Source organism: Oryctolagus cuniculus, chromosome 6 (assembly GCF_964237555.1).
Source record: "Oryctolagus cuniculus chromosome 6, mOryCun1.1, whole genome shotgun sequence".
NCBI lineage: Eukaryota > Metazoa > Chordata > Mammalia > Lagomorpha > Leporidae > Oryctolagus > Oryctolagus cuniculus.
This window is the reverse complement of record NC_091437.1, coordinates 158,569,872-158,588,376: the sequence shown is the minus strand read 5'-3', so window position 1 is coordinate 158,588,376 and position 18,505 is coordinate 158,569,872. Positions and strand designations below refer to the sequence as shown.

The 18,505-nt window shown below is 56.2% G+C and overlaps 1 protein-coding gene across 1 annotated transcript in view; it reads right to left on the bottom strand.

Annotated features, from left to right (window-relative positions):
- The window catches only part of TG (thyroglobulin), a 229,798-nt gene that overhangs the window by 198,322 nt on the left and 12,971 nt on the right, over positions 1-18,505 (bottom strand). Inside the window, exons 8-16 of the mRNA XM_051844054.2 lie at positions 18,271-18,456; positions 13,992-15,062; positions 13,004-13,591; positions 8,847-9,086; positions 5,269-5,406; positions 4,924-5,001; positions 4,347-4,459; positions 1,949-2,051; positions 999-1,199 (exon numbers count right to left, since the gene is read on the bottom strand). Coding sequence (XP_051700014.2) covers positions 999-1,199; positions 1,949-2,051; positions 4,347-4,459; positions 4,924-5,001; positions 5,269-5,406; positions 8,847-9,086; positions 13,004-13,591; positions 13,992-15,062; positions 18,271-18,456 — 2,718 coding nt within the window. The remainder of the gene's footprint in view (positions 1-998; positions 1,200-1,948; positions 2,052-4,346; positions 4,460-4,923; positions 5,002-5,268; positions 5,407-8,846; positions 9,087-13,003; positions 13,592-13,991; positions 15,063-18,270; positions 18,457-18,505) is intronic.

The following is an 18,505-nucleotide window of genomic DNA, read 5'->3' as shown; positions in this document are numbered from 1 at the left end:
GGCCAGACATGGGTTCCGTGAGTGCATGCCACACACATGAGTGCCAGATATGGACTCAGTATGTGTCACATACATGGGTGCCAGACATGGGCTCAGTGAGTGTGTGTCACGCACATGGATGTCACACACAAGCTCCACAAGTGTGTAGCACATGCATGGGTGAAGGAGAAAAAGATCACACACATTGCATGTGACAAGTTCCTATCAGATTAGACTCACTTAGTAGACCCTGAGCACAGCCTTACCACTGCTGGTGTCTGGCTTTAGAACCGACAATCTGCACTTGACATCAGGGTACGGGGGCCTCTGAGATGCGAATGACCCACTTTGACCTCTAGGGTGCAGCTTCCGTGTAGGAACCCTGCACTGTGGCCGAGACTCAGCAACCGCAGTCAAAGCAGAATCATTCAGTGCGATTTTCCTCACCCTGGCCAGGCCCACCCCATTTATAATGAATATTGTATGCTGTCTGCACTTGCTGTCATATGAACTGTAAAATGACTGCAGAGTCCTGCGGCTTGAGTATGTAGAGAAATAAAAGGAAAGTCACTGATAACTAAACAATACTTTTAATAATATTCTTCACTCTGCTGCTCTATCCACAGGATGTGCCTTTCAACATCTGAGACTCAGCTTTTTAACTAGAAAAACAAAAACAAACAAGTTGAACCCCAGAAAGTGTCCACAGTGCCCTAGCAGGGTAGAACCAGGCCCACCGAGTCCCTGCGCTCGGGCTGCCTCTCCCCACTCCGGAGCAGACAGCCCGAGAGCAAGAGCCCCCAGCAGCCAGTGTCCCAGTTCTGGAGAGGCCCTGGCGGGCACTTCCTGGCCTCAGCCTCCCAAGTTGGGCATGTTTAGGAAGTAGACACAGGTTTCCACATCATCAGTCAACCATCACCACCTCCCTCCCGCACTTCCTGTCCTCCCACCAATCCCAGGGTCCCCAGCCTGGCTGCAGGAAGATCCCACGGTCCCTCCAGGGGAGGTCCATAACTTACTCTCACAGGCAGGCTGACTGCTGGTCACACGGGTCCCGGGCACCTCCTCTCCACTGCCCAGGACACACCAGCAGCTGCCCTGGGCTAAGTCGCACTGCACTGGGGCAAAGCTTCCATCCTGTGCCTGGCAGGCTGGGACGTAGCCTGGGCCGACCCTCCTGGAAAGGACTCCACTCTTGAGCACCTCGCAGAGGCCAGGGCCTTGGTACAGAGAGAAGCCAGGTGAGCCAGGTGAGCCACGGAGATAAAGGTGACCGTGGTGCAATTCAGCAGCCACAGGGAGGCACTGAGTACAGCACTGGGAGGGCCGGTGAGCTTCTCTGGAGGGGCTGATACCAGAATCAGCCCGGCAGGGGTTGAAGAGGGGATGGAAGTGTTGCAGGCAACAGAGCCAGAACACGAGAAAACCCAGGCCTGCTTCTTCAAGTCTGGCCCATTGGAGGTGTGAGTGACAGATAAGCAAGAGAAGCCAAAGTCCCAGTAGCCAGATGTGCAGGGCCCTGAGCTCCGTCTAGGAGCACAGGCTTGGTCCTATGGGTCCCACAGTGGGAGTACTGACGGCTTGAGGGGCCTTGCACTTCAAGGGCACCCCCAGGGCCCCACTGTGGATGCCGGATCACAGGACCAGGAAGAAAGCCCAGGGCCAGGCAGGGTCCGCCAAGCATCACTACAGACAGCTGGTCAACCTTGAAAGCACCAGTGTCCCTGTTACCAGGGACCAATGCCAACCCCATGCCCTACAGCATCTACTTCTCCCAAGACCTTCTGGAGCTGGGTGACATTGCCCGTGTTTTACAGATGAGAAAACTGCGGCATCCTGCCATCAAGGGCTGTCCCCACAGCTACGGACAGAAGCAGCAGAGCTGGGACACACAGCCAGCTCGAGGGACTCGACACCTAGCATTCAGCAGGGAGGGGTTGGGGCGACCAGCAGAGGGACAGCTACTCACACTGGGCCCTGCTGCTTGAGTTGGGTGACATTCCTTCTCCCGACACGGGGTCCACACACCACGGGCCAGCCTCTGACGTCTGCAGCCTGGCGTACTCCCCTGTCTGAGACAGAACCAAGGTCATGTCATGGCAGGCAGGAGGCTCTGGGAGTCCACTTGTCGGTGGGCTGGTGTTGAGGATGTCCCTTCCCTAACAATTGGTGAGGGGCTGGTGTGTGGCACGGCACCTGCATCACCAGCTTTTCATATGACTACTGTGTTGAATCTTGGTTGCTCCACTTCCAATCCAGCTCCCTGTTAATGCACCAGAGGGAGACCCAGACGGAGTTCCAGGCTGCTGGCTTCAGCCTGGCTCAGCCCCAGCTGTTGTAGCCATTTAGGAAGAGAAACAGCAGATGGAAGTGCGCTCTCTCTCTGACTCTCCCTTTCTCTTTCTCTCTGTAACTCTGCCTTTCAAATAAATAAATAAATAAATAAATAAATCTTAGGGGAAAAAAAAAAAAGAAAATGGAACAACTGGTGATAGCTTGTCCAAACGGTAGGGGATAGGGCCGGGTCACTGCAGGTGGGGAGCGGTCACTACCAAACCCTTCACATACGTAAACTGCATCGGTGGGTGCGATGGACCCACGGGGCAGGGACCACAGTTATTCCATTTTATGGTGGAGAGAAGCAAGAGTGGAGCACAGCCCACAGCCCTCACCCTCTTGACCCAACCTACCAAGCCCAGAAATGATTCTTAAGGAGGAGCCCCGGAGAAGGCCCCCAGCACCAGGGGGAACAAAGACAATGGCGTAAGGCAGCTGCTCAAACTCCCATCCGGCAAGGGACCCAAAGAACAGAACCCAGGCCAGTGCCTGGACCCTGTCAGCTGGGGGACAGCAGCACGCCACTGCAACTCTGGGCCTCAGTCTCCCCGTTTATAAAACCAGGAGACAGGACCAGATAGATCCTGGAGCCCATGCCTTCCAGGAACCCCTCTGATGATGGCAACATCCTCTCTCCTATGGCTGCGACAGAACATCCACCCTGAGCAGGTGTGCACCTCCTGGCCCCTGCTCAGTGTTCCCTGAGTGGGCACCTGGCACCTGCTCACCTGATGACTGGCTGGGCCTGGTCTGCAGAGAAGCAAGGACAGGAACAACAGCACCCAGCAATTACAGGGGGCGCAACGCTGGGCTCCCCACCCCCCAGCACAACCACAGTGTGCCACTGAAGCCACACAGTGCCTGAGGGCAGTGGGGGGACCCTGCTGTCCCCACCAGAGAGACCCGCAGTGCCTCTGGTGACACTGCATATAAGTTACACAGCTAAGATTCAAACTAGCAACGGTTTGAGAACACTGTATGGGGTTAACTCTCAAAACTAAGAACATTCTAGCTATTAACCTGACTATCCTTGGGTGGCTGGGCCAAAGACACAAGCACTCAGTTTGGTCGGTGAGGGCCGTGGGTGCTGTGCATGGCCCAGGGTCCTGCAGAGGGGTGGCTGTGAGACCCGTCCTGGATCCTGCACTTGAACCACTTTCCCCACCCGTGGAAGTTGCCATCTCTACTTCTACCTCCACTTCTCCTTCTCCGAGAGCAGCAGTGCCCAGGACAGACAGACTTGTATTCTCATTGGAGGTGACCGTGAGTGAAGACAAAGACTAAGTAACACGGGCTAACTCATCCACAACACTCGCTTCGAGCCGGGGTCCTCGCTCATGGCACCAGACAGGGCGCCTCCAACACAGGGAGCTCCACTCAGCACTAGAGGGTTTTATGAACTCCTATACTGCTGACTGCGGCTGCCCTGCATGAGGCCCCTGGGAGCTGAGCAGAGCAGGTGGAGGTGTGCCTATCAGGCCTCCTTCAGGGAGAGGAAACAGAGGAGCAGACATGGCCATCTCTTGGGAAGCAGTGGTTAAGCCTCAAGGCACGAGTGCCTTCTCTAAGCACTCAATCAGGGCTCCACGGAATTACGGAGCTGGGGAGGGAAACAGGACAATGTCATCCATTGATGCTGACAACCTGACACGCAGGATGGTGACATGGCCAAGATGGCTTCAGGAAAGACATGGTGGCATTGGTGCGTGCGCACACACATACACACACACACACGCTATCTTCAAAGACTTTTCTTGGAAGGTGTTTCTGGAAGATCTCAATCCTAGCATTAAAGAGGATTATGGCCTGACTTTAGCATTAAAAAACAGACCAGAGAATAGAGAAGGTAACTAAGTTGTCCAAGGTCACAAAGCCAGAGTCCACCAGTTCCCGGAAAAACACCCAGGCCGAGAACTCCCTATGAGTTTTTAACTAGGGCAAACATATTGAAAACTAGAAAATTTACCTCTGAACACATGGAGTGAGTACCAGCTTCCCCCATCCCACGTGTCCTGGGCCATCAGACTTACCTCTAGGCAGGTGGGCGTGAAGAGGTCTTTTGGAGAGGGATTCCTGGGGGATGCAGCCTGTTTCCAACCGGAGAGGAGCGCATTGGCCCGAGATCTCTCACAGGGCGTAGGGCCTGGCATGGGAGAGAGGCTGCTTTAATGCCCTGGGAGAGCCCAGGGTGCATGGCCTGGCCCAGAGCTTCAGAGCCATGGGTCTGGGTTCACAGAGAGCTGGAACTGCAGGAGAAACCCAGGCTGAAGTTCAAGGACAATGAGGGCGATGGATGGACCAGCTTTGTGATGCCACGGGGGTCATCATTTACACAGGGCTGGCGTGCAGGTGCGGGGCAGTGTGGGACTCTGGGAATGGCAGGAACTGCCCAGGGAGCAGGTGCTCAGGAGGAGAAGAGGCTCCTCTGTACCTACAGAACTGGGAGCACCAACTGGGAGAGGCCAAGGTCAGCATGAGCCTCCCAACCTGAGGACAGGGGGAAATGCCTCTTGGTGCATGCCAGGGCTGGTATGCAGGGCAGGCCATGGCCCCAGCCTCAAGTGCCCACTGCCGGGGCAGGTGGACAGTGTAGTGGACGCCACTTACACTGAAGGGTCTGTGTGGAGCGGGCAGTCAGCAAGGCGGGGAGGGACTCTCCTTTCCTGTCCACACACCAGCAGTGCCCTAGGAAAGAGCCAGGGCCGGAAGTCAGGATCTCAGCAGCACCTGCAGAACCTCCCGTCTGTCCCCTGGTCTAGGCCCTCCCCCTGCCACTGCCCACTCACAGCTCTTAGCACCCGAGCATCCACCCTCGTGACCTTCAGGCTGGCTGAAGGTCACTGCTCCCAGTATACTGGAAGCCAGAGAGGCTACAAGGCTTGTCACAGAAGAGCAGCCTGAGGGGGCTCCTTCCTTCCTCGCCCCTCCCCCCCAGGGTGCCGGCCCCCTCACCCGTCCCAGCGTGGCACTGCACAGGCTCCCAGTTTCCAAGCACGTCACACTGCGGCACGTAGGGGCCCGGCTGCAGGAGGGAGGGTGCGCCCGCCGAGTCACCCAGGGAAGAGCGGCGTCTCTGATGGAAGGCGAAGGCTGCAGCCGGGAGAGAGGACAGGGTGACGGCGGCCCGGTGTGGGCTCTGTCCAGGTAAGGGGGCCTTCAGATTTATCCGATGGATATTTCCACCCACAACACCAGCACAGGGGCTCTTGGAAGGGAGGGGAGGGCCTCGACAGAGTCTGGCATGCCTCTGCCAAACCCCCAAGGTGGAAGTGACCGGGTCAGTGTCGGGCTTTCAGACACGTGAAGGTACAGGGACAGCCAATGAGACTCAGAGGCATCTGTGATGTGCCGGGCACCACCTGGATACGTGCTTTGGTTTTATCCTCACACTAGCCCTACCGAGGAGATCCTATCGTCCCGTTCAGCAGATGAGAAAACTGAGGCATAGGCGGATGCAGCGAGTTGGCCAGCTAGGAAGTGGAGGGGCTGGCCTTGGAACTAAGAGGCCCGTCTGTGCCCGCTGCCTTGTTCTTTCCTGCCAAACCCTTCCACTTCAGTTCTTCTGCCCCTTCAAAGCTCTGTAGCCCACCCAATCTGTCTGAGCCCCCCGGCAGCTCCGACCTTTCGCCAGCTGACGGAACAGAGGCTCAGGGAGGGCTGCCGAGGAACTGCTGGTTCCCGCACGAAGGGAGCCGCACGGCCTGCAGCTCCCTCACGCCTGCCCTGCCCGGCTTCCCCACACGGCACCCTCCGCGCCGACACACAGATGCTGTGCTTGCGGATCCAGCTTGTCTCATCTCCGCCAGCTTTTCCGCTCTCTGTGTAGGGATCTCTGCCTGTTTTGTACTAAGGAGCAGTGTCTGGCTTTTAAAAGCCACTCAGGAAATAACTGGGAGGGAGGAAGGACGGGGTCGGGAGGGGCGAGGAGGAGGGGAAGGAGAGGAAAAGCAGACAGCAGGTGTGCCCACGGCAGGCTGGTCTGGCCTTGCTGCCAACACGGAACCCCTGGCACCCTCCAGTCTGATTGGCCCCACTGCCTCCCTCCTTCCAGGTGTCTACGGCCTGCCCCCGCCCTCCCCTGCACTCCTGCTGGAGCCTGGAGTGAGGTTGTGGCTCCTCCCAGGGATCTCGGAGGACAGTGACCGCGTCTGTGGCCGCCTGGCTGTCACCTGCTGCACACAGGGCACCTCTCCCCAGCTCGCCACCTGTCAGAACCAGGCTTCTTGGCTACAGAGGGGAGAGCCTGCATACCCCATCCCACAGCTAGGATGTCTGGGGACCCAGCACCTGCCACTGAGGTAGCCTGGTACAGTGCACAGGGTTCTGGACTCACATAAGCCTCTGTGTGATCATTAGCAATCTGCCCAACCTCTCTGAACCTGAATGGGTCTCATACTTCCCAGGTGGATGAATGAGAGGCTCTTGCCAGGCATGGCTGTGTGCCCTGACCCCCAAACCTCTCCTACAGCCTTACCAAGGCCCAGCACATGGCCGTCATGTGCTGTTGGCTGAAGATACTTTATTCCCTTCAATGTCTTTCTTGACCTGAGCCCTTAAACCCCACCCAGACTCTCTGGGAAAATAGCAGCCCTGGCCCTCTGGGCAGCCCCTTCCTCTTTTCTCTACAGCCTCCGATTGCAACATCGAGCTTGGGGCTGGTCACGCAGCCAGCAAACCACCCAGCACCACATTCCCACAGCTCCTCCAGCTGTTTCTGCCCACACTCTGCACTGATCTCCCTGACCGAGGCGGTCACACCAGAGGGCACCAAGCCCACTTCTCTGTTTGACTACCTCCAATCCTGCCCATGCCCCACATTTAAAAATGGTTTCTCGCTAAAAGCAGAAGTCCCCAGGTCCCTGAGGAACACAGAAAGATGTGCCTGGCCACAGAGCAAGGGTTGAAGGAAGAGGAAGAAAGAGCCAGGAAGCACGAAGGACGGTTAATTAATTACCATCCAATGCACACGTGACGTCAGGTGCTGGGCCAGGCACTGGAGTGATGACAGTGGACAGGGCACAGACAAATCTGCTGAGGGGACAGGTGCGAAACAGGCGGCACAGGGGAGCTGCTCTCGTGGCCGTAAGAGAACAAAGCCAAGGCAGCAGGCGACAGCCCAGCTGGGAAGGCAGGGAGTGTGGGGAGCAACCTGGACTAGACTAAGTTACTGGAATTAAGACTTATTCTATGCATCTGCTCTCCCACAATATGGCGCTGGGAGAGGAGTAAACAGCTTCTACCCAGCTGCCTCCAGTTCAACCAATAAACAGCAGGACTTGCTCCTGATTGGAGGAGAGCAGCGTACTCGGCGTGTGGGCAGCCGAGTTGGGATTGGCAGAGGAGGACTATAAAGGAGGAGAGAGACGGCATGCACCAGGAACATCTAGAGGGAACATCTAAGGGGAACACCTATGCAGCCCCCGAGAGAGCCGGCCGGCGGTGTGCCGCTCCCCTGCGGAAGTGGGGAATGTGGCAGGGGGAACTGCCCTTCCACGGAGGTGGAAGGGACAGTAGCCAACCCGGGAAGAACCAGCAGCAAACCCGGGGAGGGCCGAGCAGACGAAAGAACAGCGCAGGGTCCTGTGTCGTTCCTCCACGAAGAGGGGGAGCGACAGGGAGGCTCCAGCCTGCTGGAGCGAATTCTCCCTCATTTGGTACTGATGTAGGGGGAAGACTGCTTTGCTCTTTTGGGACCCAGATCAAGAAAACTCCAGAGACTCAGCCGAGCCAACCTGGAAGAGTTGAGGAGCTCAGGCGAGGCCCAGCGAGGAAGCACGTGTCCTTGCAAAGTTGGGTGTCAGCGAGAAAACTTGTAGGGGACAGGCCTCTCCTGCCAGAGCAGACTGCAGGGCGAGGAGGAGGACGATGCTGGCACCGCCCCCAGCCACCCCTGGGGTCAGCCTGGCAGGGCACAGAGGCGCTAAGAGCATGGGCTTGAGGACCAGAGTGCTGGAACCCCAGCCAGGCTCCGCTGGCTATCACCTGGATGAACTTGGGCAGCTGATTCAGCCCCAGACTCGTCCCGCCTGAGGATCCCGCCGCTGCTGCCCTGGGGCAGGAGGCTGGGCTCTCAGCTTGCTCTGCCCCACGCAGGCAGGGAGCCGTGCTGTGGCCCAGAGGCCATCACAAGCGTAGCAGCTCCCCCACATGAGGGTCCTTTGCCCTTGCCCTTGCCCTCACCCTTGCCCTTTCACAGTGTTTCCAAATCCTAGGAAACAGTGGGAAGCACAGAACAGACCACAATGGGCTGGGCTCCTCCATATTTGCATAAAGACATTTGGCTCCCAGGGGACTGCAATACAAATTGGGGAGACGTGCCCAGGACGGTTTGGCTGGGAGGCCCGGGCAGACGTGTGTAGCATGTCAACTCTGACAGGGCGCACAAAACCGCCTCGCCTCTTCGCTCTCAGGAATTCACCAGGCTGAAGAAACCGAGGCGGCAAAACCCTCAAGGCGACTTAGCAGAGATGAGTTCAGCCCTGGCTTCCCCAAGCAGCTGCAGCAAGAAAGCTCAAGGGCACGGCACTCACTCGACTGAGCCGCCAAGCGGACGGCGTAATCACTCCCACGCAGAGACTTCTCCCAGAACGCCTGGCGGGACGGATAGAGCGGGGGGAGGCCGAGGTCCTCGTTGGTCAGCTGGATGCCCTTGGCCGCTAGGAAGCTCTCTCCCAGAGGGAACTGAGAACCGTTGGAAGCTGCGACAATCTCTTCCGCTTCCTTCATGAACTGCAGAGCTCGAAGCTTCACTTCCTCACAGGAACCAGGACCTAGAGGGGTACAAATAGATCCCAGATGGATCCATCCGCGAGGCACACATGGCTCCTTCCACCCTGCTGTGATGCACACGTGTGCATGCAGGCACACACGTGCACTGGAACGTTCTGGTTTGCTGCCACAATTCCATGCGCTCAGCATTTATGGAGGGCCTACTGCATACGATCAGCAGTAGCTAATGTTTATTCCCACTAGGCATTGTGCCAAGGAAACCTAGACACACAGGGCAACTTCAGCTGTGCAAGAGCCCAGTACGACATTCTTATCCCCTTACCACACAGGTTACAAACTGAGACACGCAGAAGCCAAACAGCTTCAAGACGCCTGTGTGTAACTACACGATACTCAATTCCAGCCCAGGCGTCACACTCTGGAAACAGCGATCTTGCCCAGCTGTCACCAGTGTAAGCATGGACAAACGGAAGGTAGACAGGTGAGTGGACAGATGGGCAGACAGCAAAGGCTGAAAGGAGGCTTGGTGGATTAGTAGCAAGTTATTCTTGTCCCCAGTGTTTAACGCAAGGATCTCTCATTAGCCGCGTGACAGTGGATAATGTGCCTAGCTTGGCTGAGCCTGTCTGTGGAATGGGCACAGCTGGGACACCTCTTCCAGGTGATCATGGGTTTTGTACTGATTCCATGAAATGCTGCAGCGCAAGGGTTTGACATGGCGTCTGGCACATGCTGGCCTTATGACCATCACACTGTCAGAGCTGCCCTTGACATACGGATTTCCACCAACCACATTGTGAATTCAAAAGCAGACGTGTTGAGTGAATTATTTTGAGTGTAGGATCAGCAGAAAACTTAGCCTCTGGAATCTGAAGTCATTGTTGTTTTCTTGATCAAGTGGATATCCCAACCAAATAACCTCCTCTATTAACCCCAGCGGTTTGGGATCCCTGAGACAAAAACTTACATTTGAAAATTGCAACTTGTTCTCCGTTTCTTCTAGGACAGGTGAAAATTCTTTCACTGGGCACAGGAGCGCACTTGAAATCTGGTCCCGATTTACCTTCTGCCGCTCTGTCCTTCTTTCCCACTTTGCCCCAAGCCCACATCCACCCATGCAGCCTCTTAGCGTCCCTGACTGCCACGTGCTCTTTCCTCCGCCGGAGAGGGCCTGCCGGGACTCTGTGGCTGGACAAAGACCCCTCCAGATCCGGCCCCGAGTTGGTGCCAAGTGGTTACTCTACCCGGGCCCCAGTGAGTCCCGTCCGTGGTGCCTCCCTGTGCGCACACCTGCAGTGGATTACTGCGCTGATAGCTCGACAGCGCCCCCTCTGGCTTCTCAGCTCCTAGGGTCAGATCCCACTCTTCCTATCCACCCATCAGTACTGCACAGAACACACTCTAGGTGGCGCACAAGTGCGTGTTACATAAAGAAAGGAGGGAAAATGTCAGGCCAGAGAGCAGTGTGGCCTCCTGCTCCTAGAGGCCCGAGTCCTCCATCCCAGGCAGGGTTGGGAATGTAGGAAGGTCCTGGTCCTGTCCTCACTGCCATTTAAGTACTTCCTATGTGCCAGGCCTTACTGAGGGCCCCTCCTCTGGCTCACTCCACGGCTGACCAGGACCAGGACTGCAGACAACTCGAGCTCCTCCCTCCAGCCAAGGACTTCTCGGGCTTTCTGGTGGATGAGATTCCGCAGCAAGAATTGTAGAACTGCAGGTTCTGACTCAGCTGCAGGGCAGGGGCCCAGATCCTGCCTCTAGTTCCTGAGTGAGGGCTGACGTTGCCACACCACTGCTGGAGCAGCAAGGCTCCAAACCAACGACCCCCCAGCACTGCTGGCGACCCATCCATGTCAATGAACAGTGTGCATCTGCACCCCCAAATAGGGGTGTGTATTCATAACACACACACGTGTGCCACTGCAGGAACACACAACGTGTGGCTGCTTTCCCGGCCAGTTCAGCTGTTAACACTTAACTTCAAAAACAGAAATACAAAAGTAAAACACTGAACACAGGTGGTTAACATTCGCTTCCTAATGCATGATCTTGTGCACCTGGTCCTCTACAAAGCCCTGTTACTCAATTAAAAATCCAAAATTCTCTAGACCTAGTTCTTCTGTTTGTTTATTGTCATCTACTTGAAAGTCAGAGTGGGGTGGGTGGGAAGGGAGAGAGCTTCCATCCACTGGTTCACTTTTCAAATGCCTGCACCAGCCAGGATGGGACAGGATGAAAGCAGGAGCCTGGAACTCCATCCAGGTCTCCCATGCATGTGGAAGGGGCCCAAGCACTTGGGCCTCCATTTGCTGCTTCCCAGGAGGCATTAGGAGGACGCTGGATGGGAAGTGGAACAGCTGTGACACCAATGCACTCCAATATGGGATGCGAGTGTTCCAAGCGGTGACCTGACCACTGGGCCACATCCCAACCCCAACCCCAATTCTAACACTCAGCCCAGCATCGAGAGAAAGGCCAAGGAGCCTACACACTGGGTTACTACCAGGTACTTCAGGTACCAGCATCTCAGACGGCTAAGACTGCATGTCACGGGGAACGAGTTCAGTCTCAGCGCATCAGAACGCAGAGGGCCATCGCTGTGGAGGTCTGAGCGCTGGTCTGGAGAATGTTCCACAGGCCTCGCAATACCAAATGCGAGTTCCTATGTATCCGTCGGGGGGACATCGCGGGGTCCTAGTGCTAGATCTTGGCGTTCAAGTGGGCAATCCTAGTAGTACAGTCTCCAGGCTGTTCAAAATGCTCAGGACAAATAAAAACTGCTCAGGGACCAAAGCTGTCACCACACAGTCCCGCCACCCAGCTTTCTAAACCCAGCGGCTTCCAAAGCCTGAAATGCAGCTAATATAAAAATAGTCTGATGAGTTGCTATATTACCCCGAAAACAGGCCAGCATTGCAAAAACAGATTTCACCGAGGCTCAACAGTTACAATAGCACCTAACAATATCAGCAACGTCTGGTTAGATTCTGATTTGGTCACACCAGCATTGAATCCGGTCTCTCAAACAGCTGGTATGGCTATTTGGGAATAAGGCATAGTAACTTAAGACACGTAAAGTCAGCTTTATTCTATTTTTGCCTCCTATAATCTGCTACCACAACGCAGATCTTACAGACTTCCATCTGCAGCTCTGCAATCCATCCCTTAATTAAATCCCTCCCGCCAGTTAAGGCACAGTACGTGGTCTTTTCCTCATGCCCTTAGCACCCAGGTGCATTCTGCTTGTTGATTAATCCATCAGTACACCTAACACATGAGAGATTACTAAAGCATTACCATAGGAGGACAGAGCCAGGACCCATCCACTCCTGGGCCTTCATTGCTTTTAAGACAATGCTGGGGCCAGCGCTGTGGCACAGCAGATGAAGCTGCTACCTGCAGTGCCGGCATCCCATGAGGATGCCAGTTCAAGACCCGGCTGCTCCTCTTCTGATCCAGCTTTGCTATGGCCTGGGGAAGCAGTAGAAGATGGCCCAAGTCCTTGGGCCCCTGCACCCATGTGGGAGACCCTGAGGAAGCTCCTGGCTTCAGACCAGCACAGTTCTGGCCGTTGCAGCCCATTGGGGTTGGAAGACCTTACTCTGTCTCTCCGCCTCTCTTTCTGTGTGTAACTCTGACTTTCAAGTGAAATAAATAAATGTTTAAAAAAAATAGACGATGCTAGGTGTACGTAAGATCTGCAACAAAAATCAAAAGCGCTGACCTAACCAATCGTGAAGATTTTAAAGATGTCTTCCTTATGTCAACCTTGTCAATACCTGCCCATCTGCCTGGGGGCAGTCCTGTGCCCTCGCTGAGCCTGGATTCTCCCACCCACGTGTCGAAGCGATGTCCTTGGCTACCTTTAACCTCCAGACCCCTCGGACACTCAGTACCCTCCCACGAGACGTCTGCTTTTAAACCACGCAGGCTCAGTTCTTCACACGAGTTAACTCACATGCTGGGACCTCGCTCGGCTCAGCCCGTGTTCCTTCCAGTTCTCGACCGTCCTTGTCCACACACCAGCAGCTGCGAAGGTTCAAGTGCGCCAGCGGCTCACTGAAGTCTGAGTAGGGCCCTGGGTAGCGGCTGAGCTGACCATCTAGTATCTGCCAGAAGAGATAGGGCTGCAGGAGGATGTTCTCCCCGGGCTGAGTCGGCGTCCCTTCCAGCACTGCCAGGGGGACATCTTGCACGGAAGGGTACTGAGCCAGCACCGGGAAGACGCCTTGCTGGCCAGCCTCATAGAGACGTTGAAGAAAGAGATGGAAGCTTCCGGAAGCTGCTTCTCTGTAGCTCATGGTCTTCATTAGCAGCTCAGCAAGGCTCAGCTCCTGGCCTTCAGCGTTCTGAGCCCGCCACTGTTCATACCACTCGAAGACCTGCTCGGGGGGCCCATCGCACTGCACTCGGCTCCACTCCCCGTCGGCACGGCACTGCGGCACGTGGATGCTGGAGAGAGGGGCTGACGTGCTGGAGTTGGCCAGGAGGGCCTGCACCACCCCAAGGAAAGCTCGCTCAGCCTGCAGCTGGCAGGGGCTGGGGCCTGGGGAGGAACAGGGAACGGGTATTTCAGCTTGAAAAATGTAATAAGCTGGCAAAAACCAAGATGAAACCACTTACTGTCAACCCCCATCTAAAACCTAACACAGCCATAGAAATACCATCCGCCTTAAACGTGCGAACACTGTCTAGACAGAGGGCACCCCATGAGCACCTGCTGACTGGAAATACAGAAATGTACGTAGCAGTTCTTTTAGACCCAATAGACCTTGGAATAATGAACATTATCCAAGTTTTCCTGGCGAATTTTTCATTTAAGTAGCTAATTTTGTCATGAAATGAAGTTTGGGCTTCAGCCATGTGTGTGTTCATTGTTCTGCAATGCATCGGGTCAAGGCCTAAATGCTCTAAGCATCTATAAACAGAGCAACCAACAGACTTACATTGCTGGAGGTCACCAACTGCACTCTGCGTTCCAGGAATAGCCTGGCCCTCAGCATCAACACAGTAGCACTCCGTGTCGAAGCACTGCACAGGCAGGAAAAGTCCCTCGCTGGTGCAAGAAGGGACGGGCAAGCTGGACCCAGCAGGCTGGCTGCCCATGAGGCTTTGCATGCGAGCCCTTTGCTTCTCACACTCCGTGGGGCACCTCGGTGGTCCACCTCTCACTCTCGAGCCAGGAAGTTCTTTGCCCCCCGAGTCCACACACCAGCACTCTCCAGCGAAACACTGGACATCCTCATAGCTTCCTTCTGCCGTGCACGCTGGGACAAATAGCCCTCCAGGTGCCTGCCTGCAGGTCTGGTTGCTGAGTACCATGTCCAAGACATCACCTAAATCCCTGGCTACGTCTTCCGGCACGGAAATAGCATGCTCCAAGAAGAGGAGGAATTCGGGGAGCTCCAAGAGAGAAGCCAGGAACTTCAGGGCCTTTTGGTTCTCTTCCAAGTTGACTTCAGAGCCAAAGCTGCCCACAATGGGCTCATTCATAGCAACACCCTGCGGCGAGGCTTTGGGAGGTCCTGCGGTCGCACTGGACTCCGATACGGCCCCTCCGTTCTGGAAGCCTGGCAGTCCGAGTTGCTGGAAAAACCGACTGAAGTTGAAAGTGCCTCTCGTGCCAAGAGCGCCAGACATGTTAAACTGGCCAAGGTTCTCCAAAAACTTCCCTCCAAAGAGGTTCTGCTGCAGTCGCTTTGGGTTGGTGGTAAACCGAAGGGCGAGGCGAGCCAGCTCTCGGGAGGGAAAAACCGCTCGGACGGCATCTTTGAGGAGACTTCCAGAGGCGGCAGACGCTGGCTCCTGCCCTTCCACCATGGGGCGGAGAAGCCCAGAGTCCACAAAGAGCTCCTTGATCGCGGGTGGGCAGGACGCGGCAGAGCCGGCCGCTCCCGGAGGGACCTGTCCTTCCCCCAGCGCTGAGTCCAAGTCGCGCTGGCGGAGGTCGCCCGGAGCCCCATGGTAGAGTCTGGACAGGGCCCGCTGCCTTTCTGAGGCACAAGCCTGGTTTTCAGCTGCACAGAACAGAAGCAAGCAGGAGAGGTGCTTTCAGAGGCGACCCTGAGCCGTCCCCTCAGGCCTCTCCTGGCGTCAGAGGCCAACAAACCCCACCCAGACCAGCGACCCTGTTGGGTCACTCTCCTCTCTGTATTTCTCCATCTTCCCTCCCCTATGCTCTGCCTCGGCTTCCACGGGACGCTGGGCCCTTCCTATAGCAGGTCTCCTGATGCTGGCTCACTCTGGGGAAATCTGATCACACAAGTCTATGGGACTGGGTTCAACAGTGCCCCCCCACCCCCAAAAAAAAGGAAATTAATGTCCACCCAGAACCTGAAAACATGAGCTAACTTAGAAACAGGATCTTGGCGGGTGTAATGGACTGAAGATGGCGTCACACCAACTTAGAGTGGGCCCGAAGCCTAAGGATGGTGCTTTCTAAGAGGGTCGTGTGAAGGCACAGAAAGACGCCCAGCAGAAGGCTGTGTGGACAGAGGCACACATTCAGAGAGAGGTAGCCACAAGGCCAGGAGCCCCAGGGCATCTGCTATTTGTGTTTCCTCTGCTGGGACGTTTTTCCCCAGAGTGTGATATATAAGAAATAGACTATTTCCTATGAAATAACGCCAGATCGCTCACATGGTAAACACATGTCACGCATTGTCTTGGGATTCCTGACTTGGCCTTGGAATCATGGAATGCACGCTAGGTTAGACTATGATAAAACTGTAAGAGGTCTGCTTTTCCTCTTTGTGGTTTCCAATCTCTCTGAATCTCGCCAGCTGACCCGAGCTGGAAGACTGAGAGAGCACTGCCTTCCCTTGTCCTCCTCCTTCCCAGCTGTCTGCTAAGACAGAATGGGGTCCTACAGAGTTAAACAGGGGTCAACCCAGTCAACCCCATGCACAGTCAGTCATTCTAGTCAAACATTCCAGGCAGACTGGAGCCACACTGCAAGGGGCCTCCCTGGGGATGGGGGCATAGGCTCCAAATGCCAAGTGGCTCTCTCAGTCACTTCCTTTCTCTTCCTAAACCACACATCTACGGGAGCTTTCAGACCACCCGTTCTCTCCTCAGCTTTTTAAGATAATTCTTTTCCTTTGGATTCACATGGATGCCAAAAAAGGAAGTCAGCCCATGTCCCTGCGCCACCAGGCAGCAGAGAAAGAACTGGAACCTGTAGTGTGTGTGTGGTGGGGGGGACTGGCAGCCTCAGATCCCATAGCCCATCCTCTACTAGGGCCTGGCTTCCTCCGACGGATGTTTCTGGAAGGTTTGGGAGAAACGAAGCTCACTGCTTTGCTTATCCCCTTGCGGATGAAGAGCCTCCTCCTTCCATACACTGTTAAGTCGGGCTACCCAGCAGAGCAAGTCAGGCAGTATTTCCCCTGGCATGCGTTCCCACAGGCAGGACTGCTGTGCCAGAGAGCGAGTCACAACCCATGGCCTGCCCCGCACTGCATGGTGCTGTTGATTTCAACCTCAAGCCATCGGTCTTTATTCCCATCTGGAAACAAGGGCACAACATTCTCTAGGTTTAACAGGACTGAAATAGGACTGCAAATATCCTCAGGGCGGGCTTCCTAATTTGCAGCCTTCTTACAGAAAGAACACCACCAAACTCAAAATACTGAGTGGGAGACGGTGAACGATGTAACAGGAATTATGGAATGAATGCTAGCGCAAACCATTTTAAAACTCTGAAAAGACCGGTATTCCTCTATTCACGGTGTCAGGTCTTCCTGAACTGAGCCAGTTTATGCGCGTCGGGAGAGCTCCTGGGTTCTCCCCTCTCTCTCATCCTTGCCTCGCTAGAAGAGTTTTCAAGTTCACACCCTTCCCCACACCCTCTTAGGATCACCAGTCCCCCCACTGGGCTGAACAGTGTCCCCTCAAAGTCCACATCCCTTCTGGAGCCGCAGAATGCAACCTTATTTAGCAAGTCATGGTAGACAGAGTCAGCTAAAGAAGGTCAGAGCGGAAGGGGGTGGTGGTGCTTAAACCAACACCAACACGACTAGTGCGCCTGTAAGTAGAGCAGAGGCGGAGGGAAGCCAGCCGCGTGACAATGGAGGCACAGGGTGGCCACGTGCATCACATGCATGGCAAGACAAAGCACACCAAGGGCTGCCGCAGCCAGCAAGTCGGGAAGGGGCAAGAAACGCACCCCCACCCTCAGGGGGGCGCAACCCCGCTGACACCTTGACCTTGGAGTCCCAGTCTCTCCCTCCCTCTCCCTCCCCCTCCCCTCCCTCTCTCTCTCCCTCTCTCTCTCTCCTTCCCTCTCTCCCTCCCTCTCCCTCTCTCCCTCTCTCTCTCCCTCCCCCTCCCTCCCCTTACCTCTCTCCCTCTCCCTCCCCCTTCCCCACCCCTCCCCTTCCCTCTCCCTCTCTCCCTTCCCTTTCTCTCTCTCCCTCCCCTCCCCCTCTCTTTCTCTCTCTCCCTCTCCCTCCCCCTTCCCTCTCTCTCCCTTACCTCCCCTTCCCTCTCCCTCTCTCTCCCTCCCCTCCCCTTCCCTCTCCCTCTCTCCCTTCCCTCACTCTCTCCCTCCCCTCCCCTCTCTTTCTCTCTCTCCCTCTCCCTCCCCCTTCCCTCTCTCTCTCTTCCTCCCCTCCCCTTCCCTCTCCCTCTTTCTCTCCCTCCCCCACCCTCTCTCCCTCTCCCTCCCTCTCCCTCTTTCTCTCCCTCCCCCACCCTCTCTCCCTCTCCCTCCCTCTCCCTCTTTTTCTCTCCCTCCCTCTCCCTCCCCCTCCCTCTCTCCCTCTCCCCCTCTCCCTCCCCCTTCCCTCTCTCTCTCTCCCTCCACTCCCCTTCCCTCTCCCTCTCTTTCTCTCTCTCCCTCTCCCTCTCTCGCCCTTACCCTACTTTCCACTGCAGGAAACGTCATTGTGGAAGGCTCAAACCACACGTCGCGCGGTGCCCTCCTCACCCCTGGCGGACGCACTAGGCACCTGCCCTTCACTCCACCACACGCGGCTGCCTGCACCCACTTCTCTCGGTGCACAGCGCCCCTTCGTTCTCCCTTCTCGCTCTTCCTCCGGATCTCCCAGAGGAACCCACCGTGCCTGACACGAGGCAAGAAGCATCCCGGAAACTAACTCTGGGACAGGTCTTCGGTCACGTGCACCTGCCAGGGCGCGCGGGGAGCAGGCAGCCGGCAGAGGACCTGGGGCTCCTCCAGCCAGAGAGGCGAGGAAGCCCCAGCCCGCCCCGGGAGACACCTACCGCAAGCTGGCGGCCGCCCTTGGCGCCGAGAGCCGAGGCGCTCCTGCCCGCGGGCATCCACACACCAGCACGGCCCTCCGGTCTCGCACTGCACCGCCTCGTAGGCCCCGCTCGGGCCACAGCTCGGGACGTAGGAGTGCCCGAAGCTGGCTGCCGTAAAGCGCTCCACCTCACATCGCGTAGGGCCTGGAAGAAATCCGCGCCGTAAAGCAGGCCGCCCGCCTGCTCCCGGCGT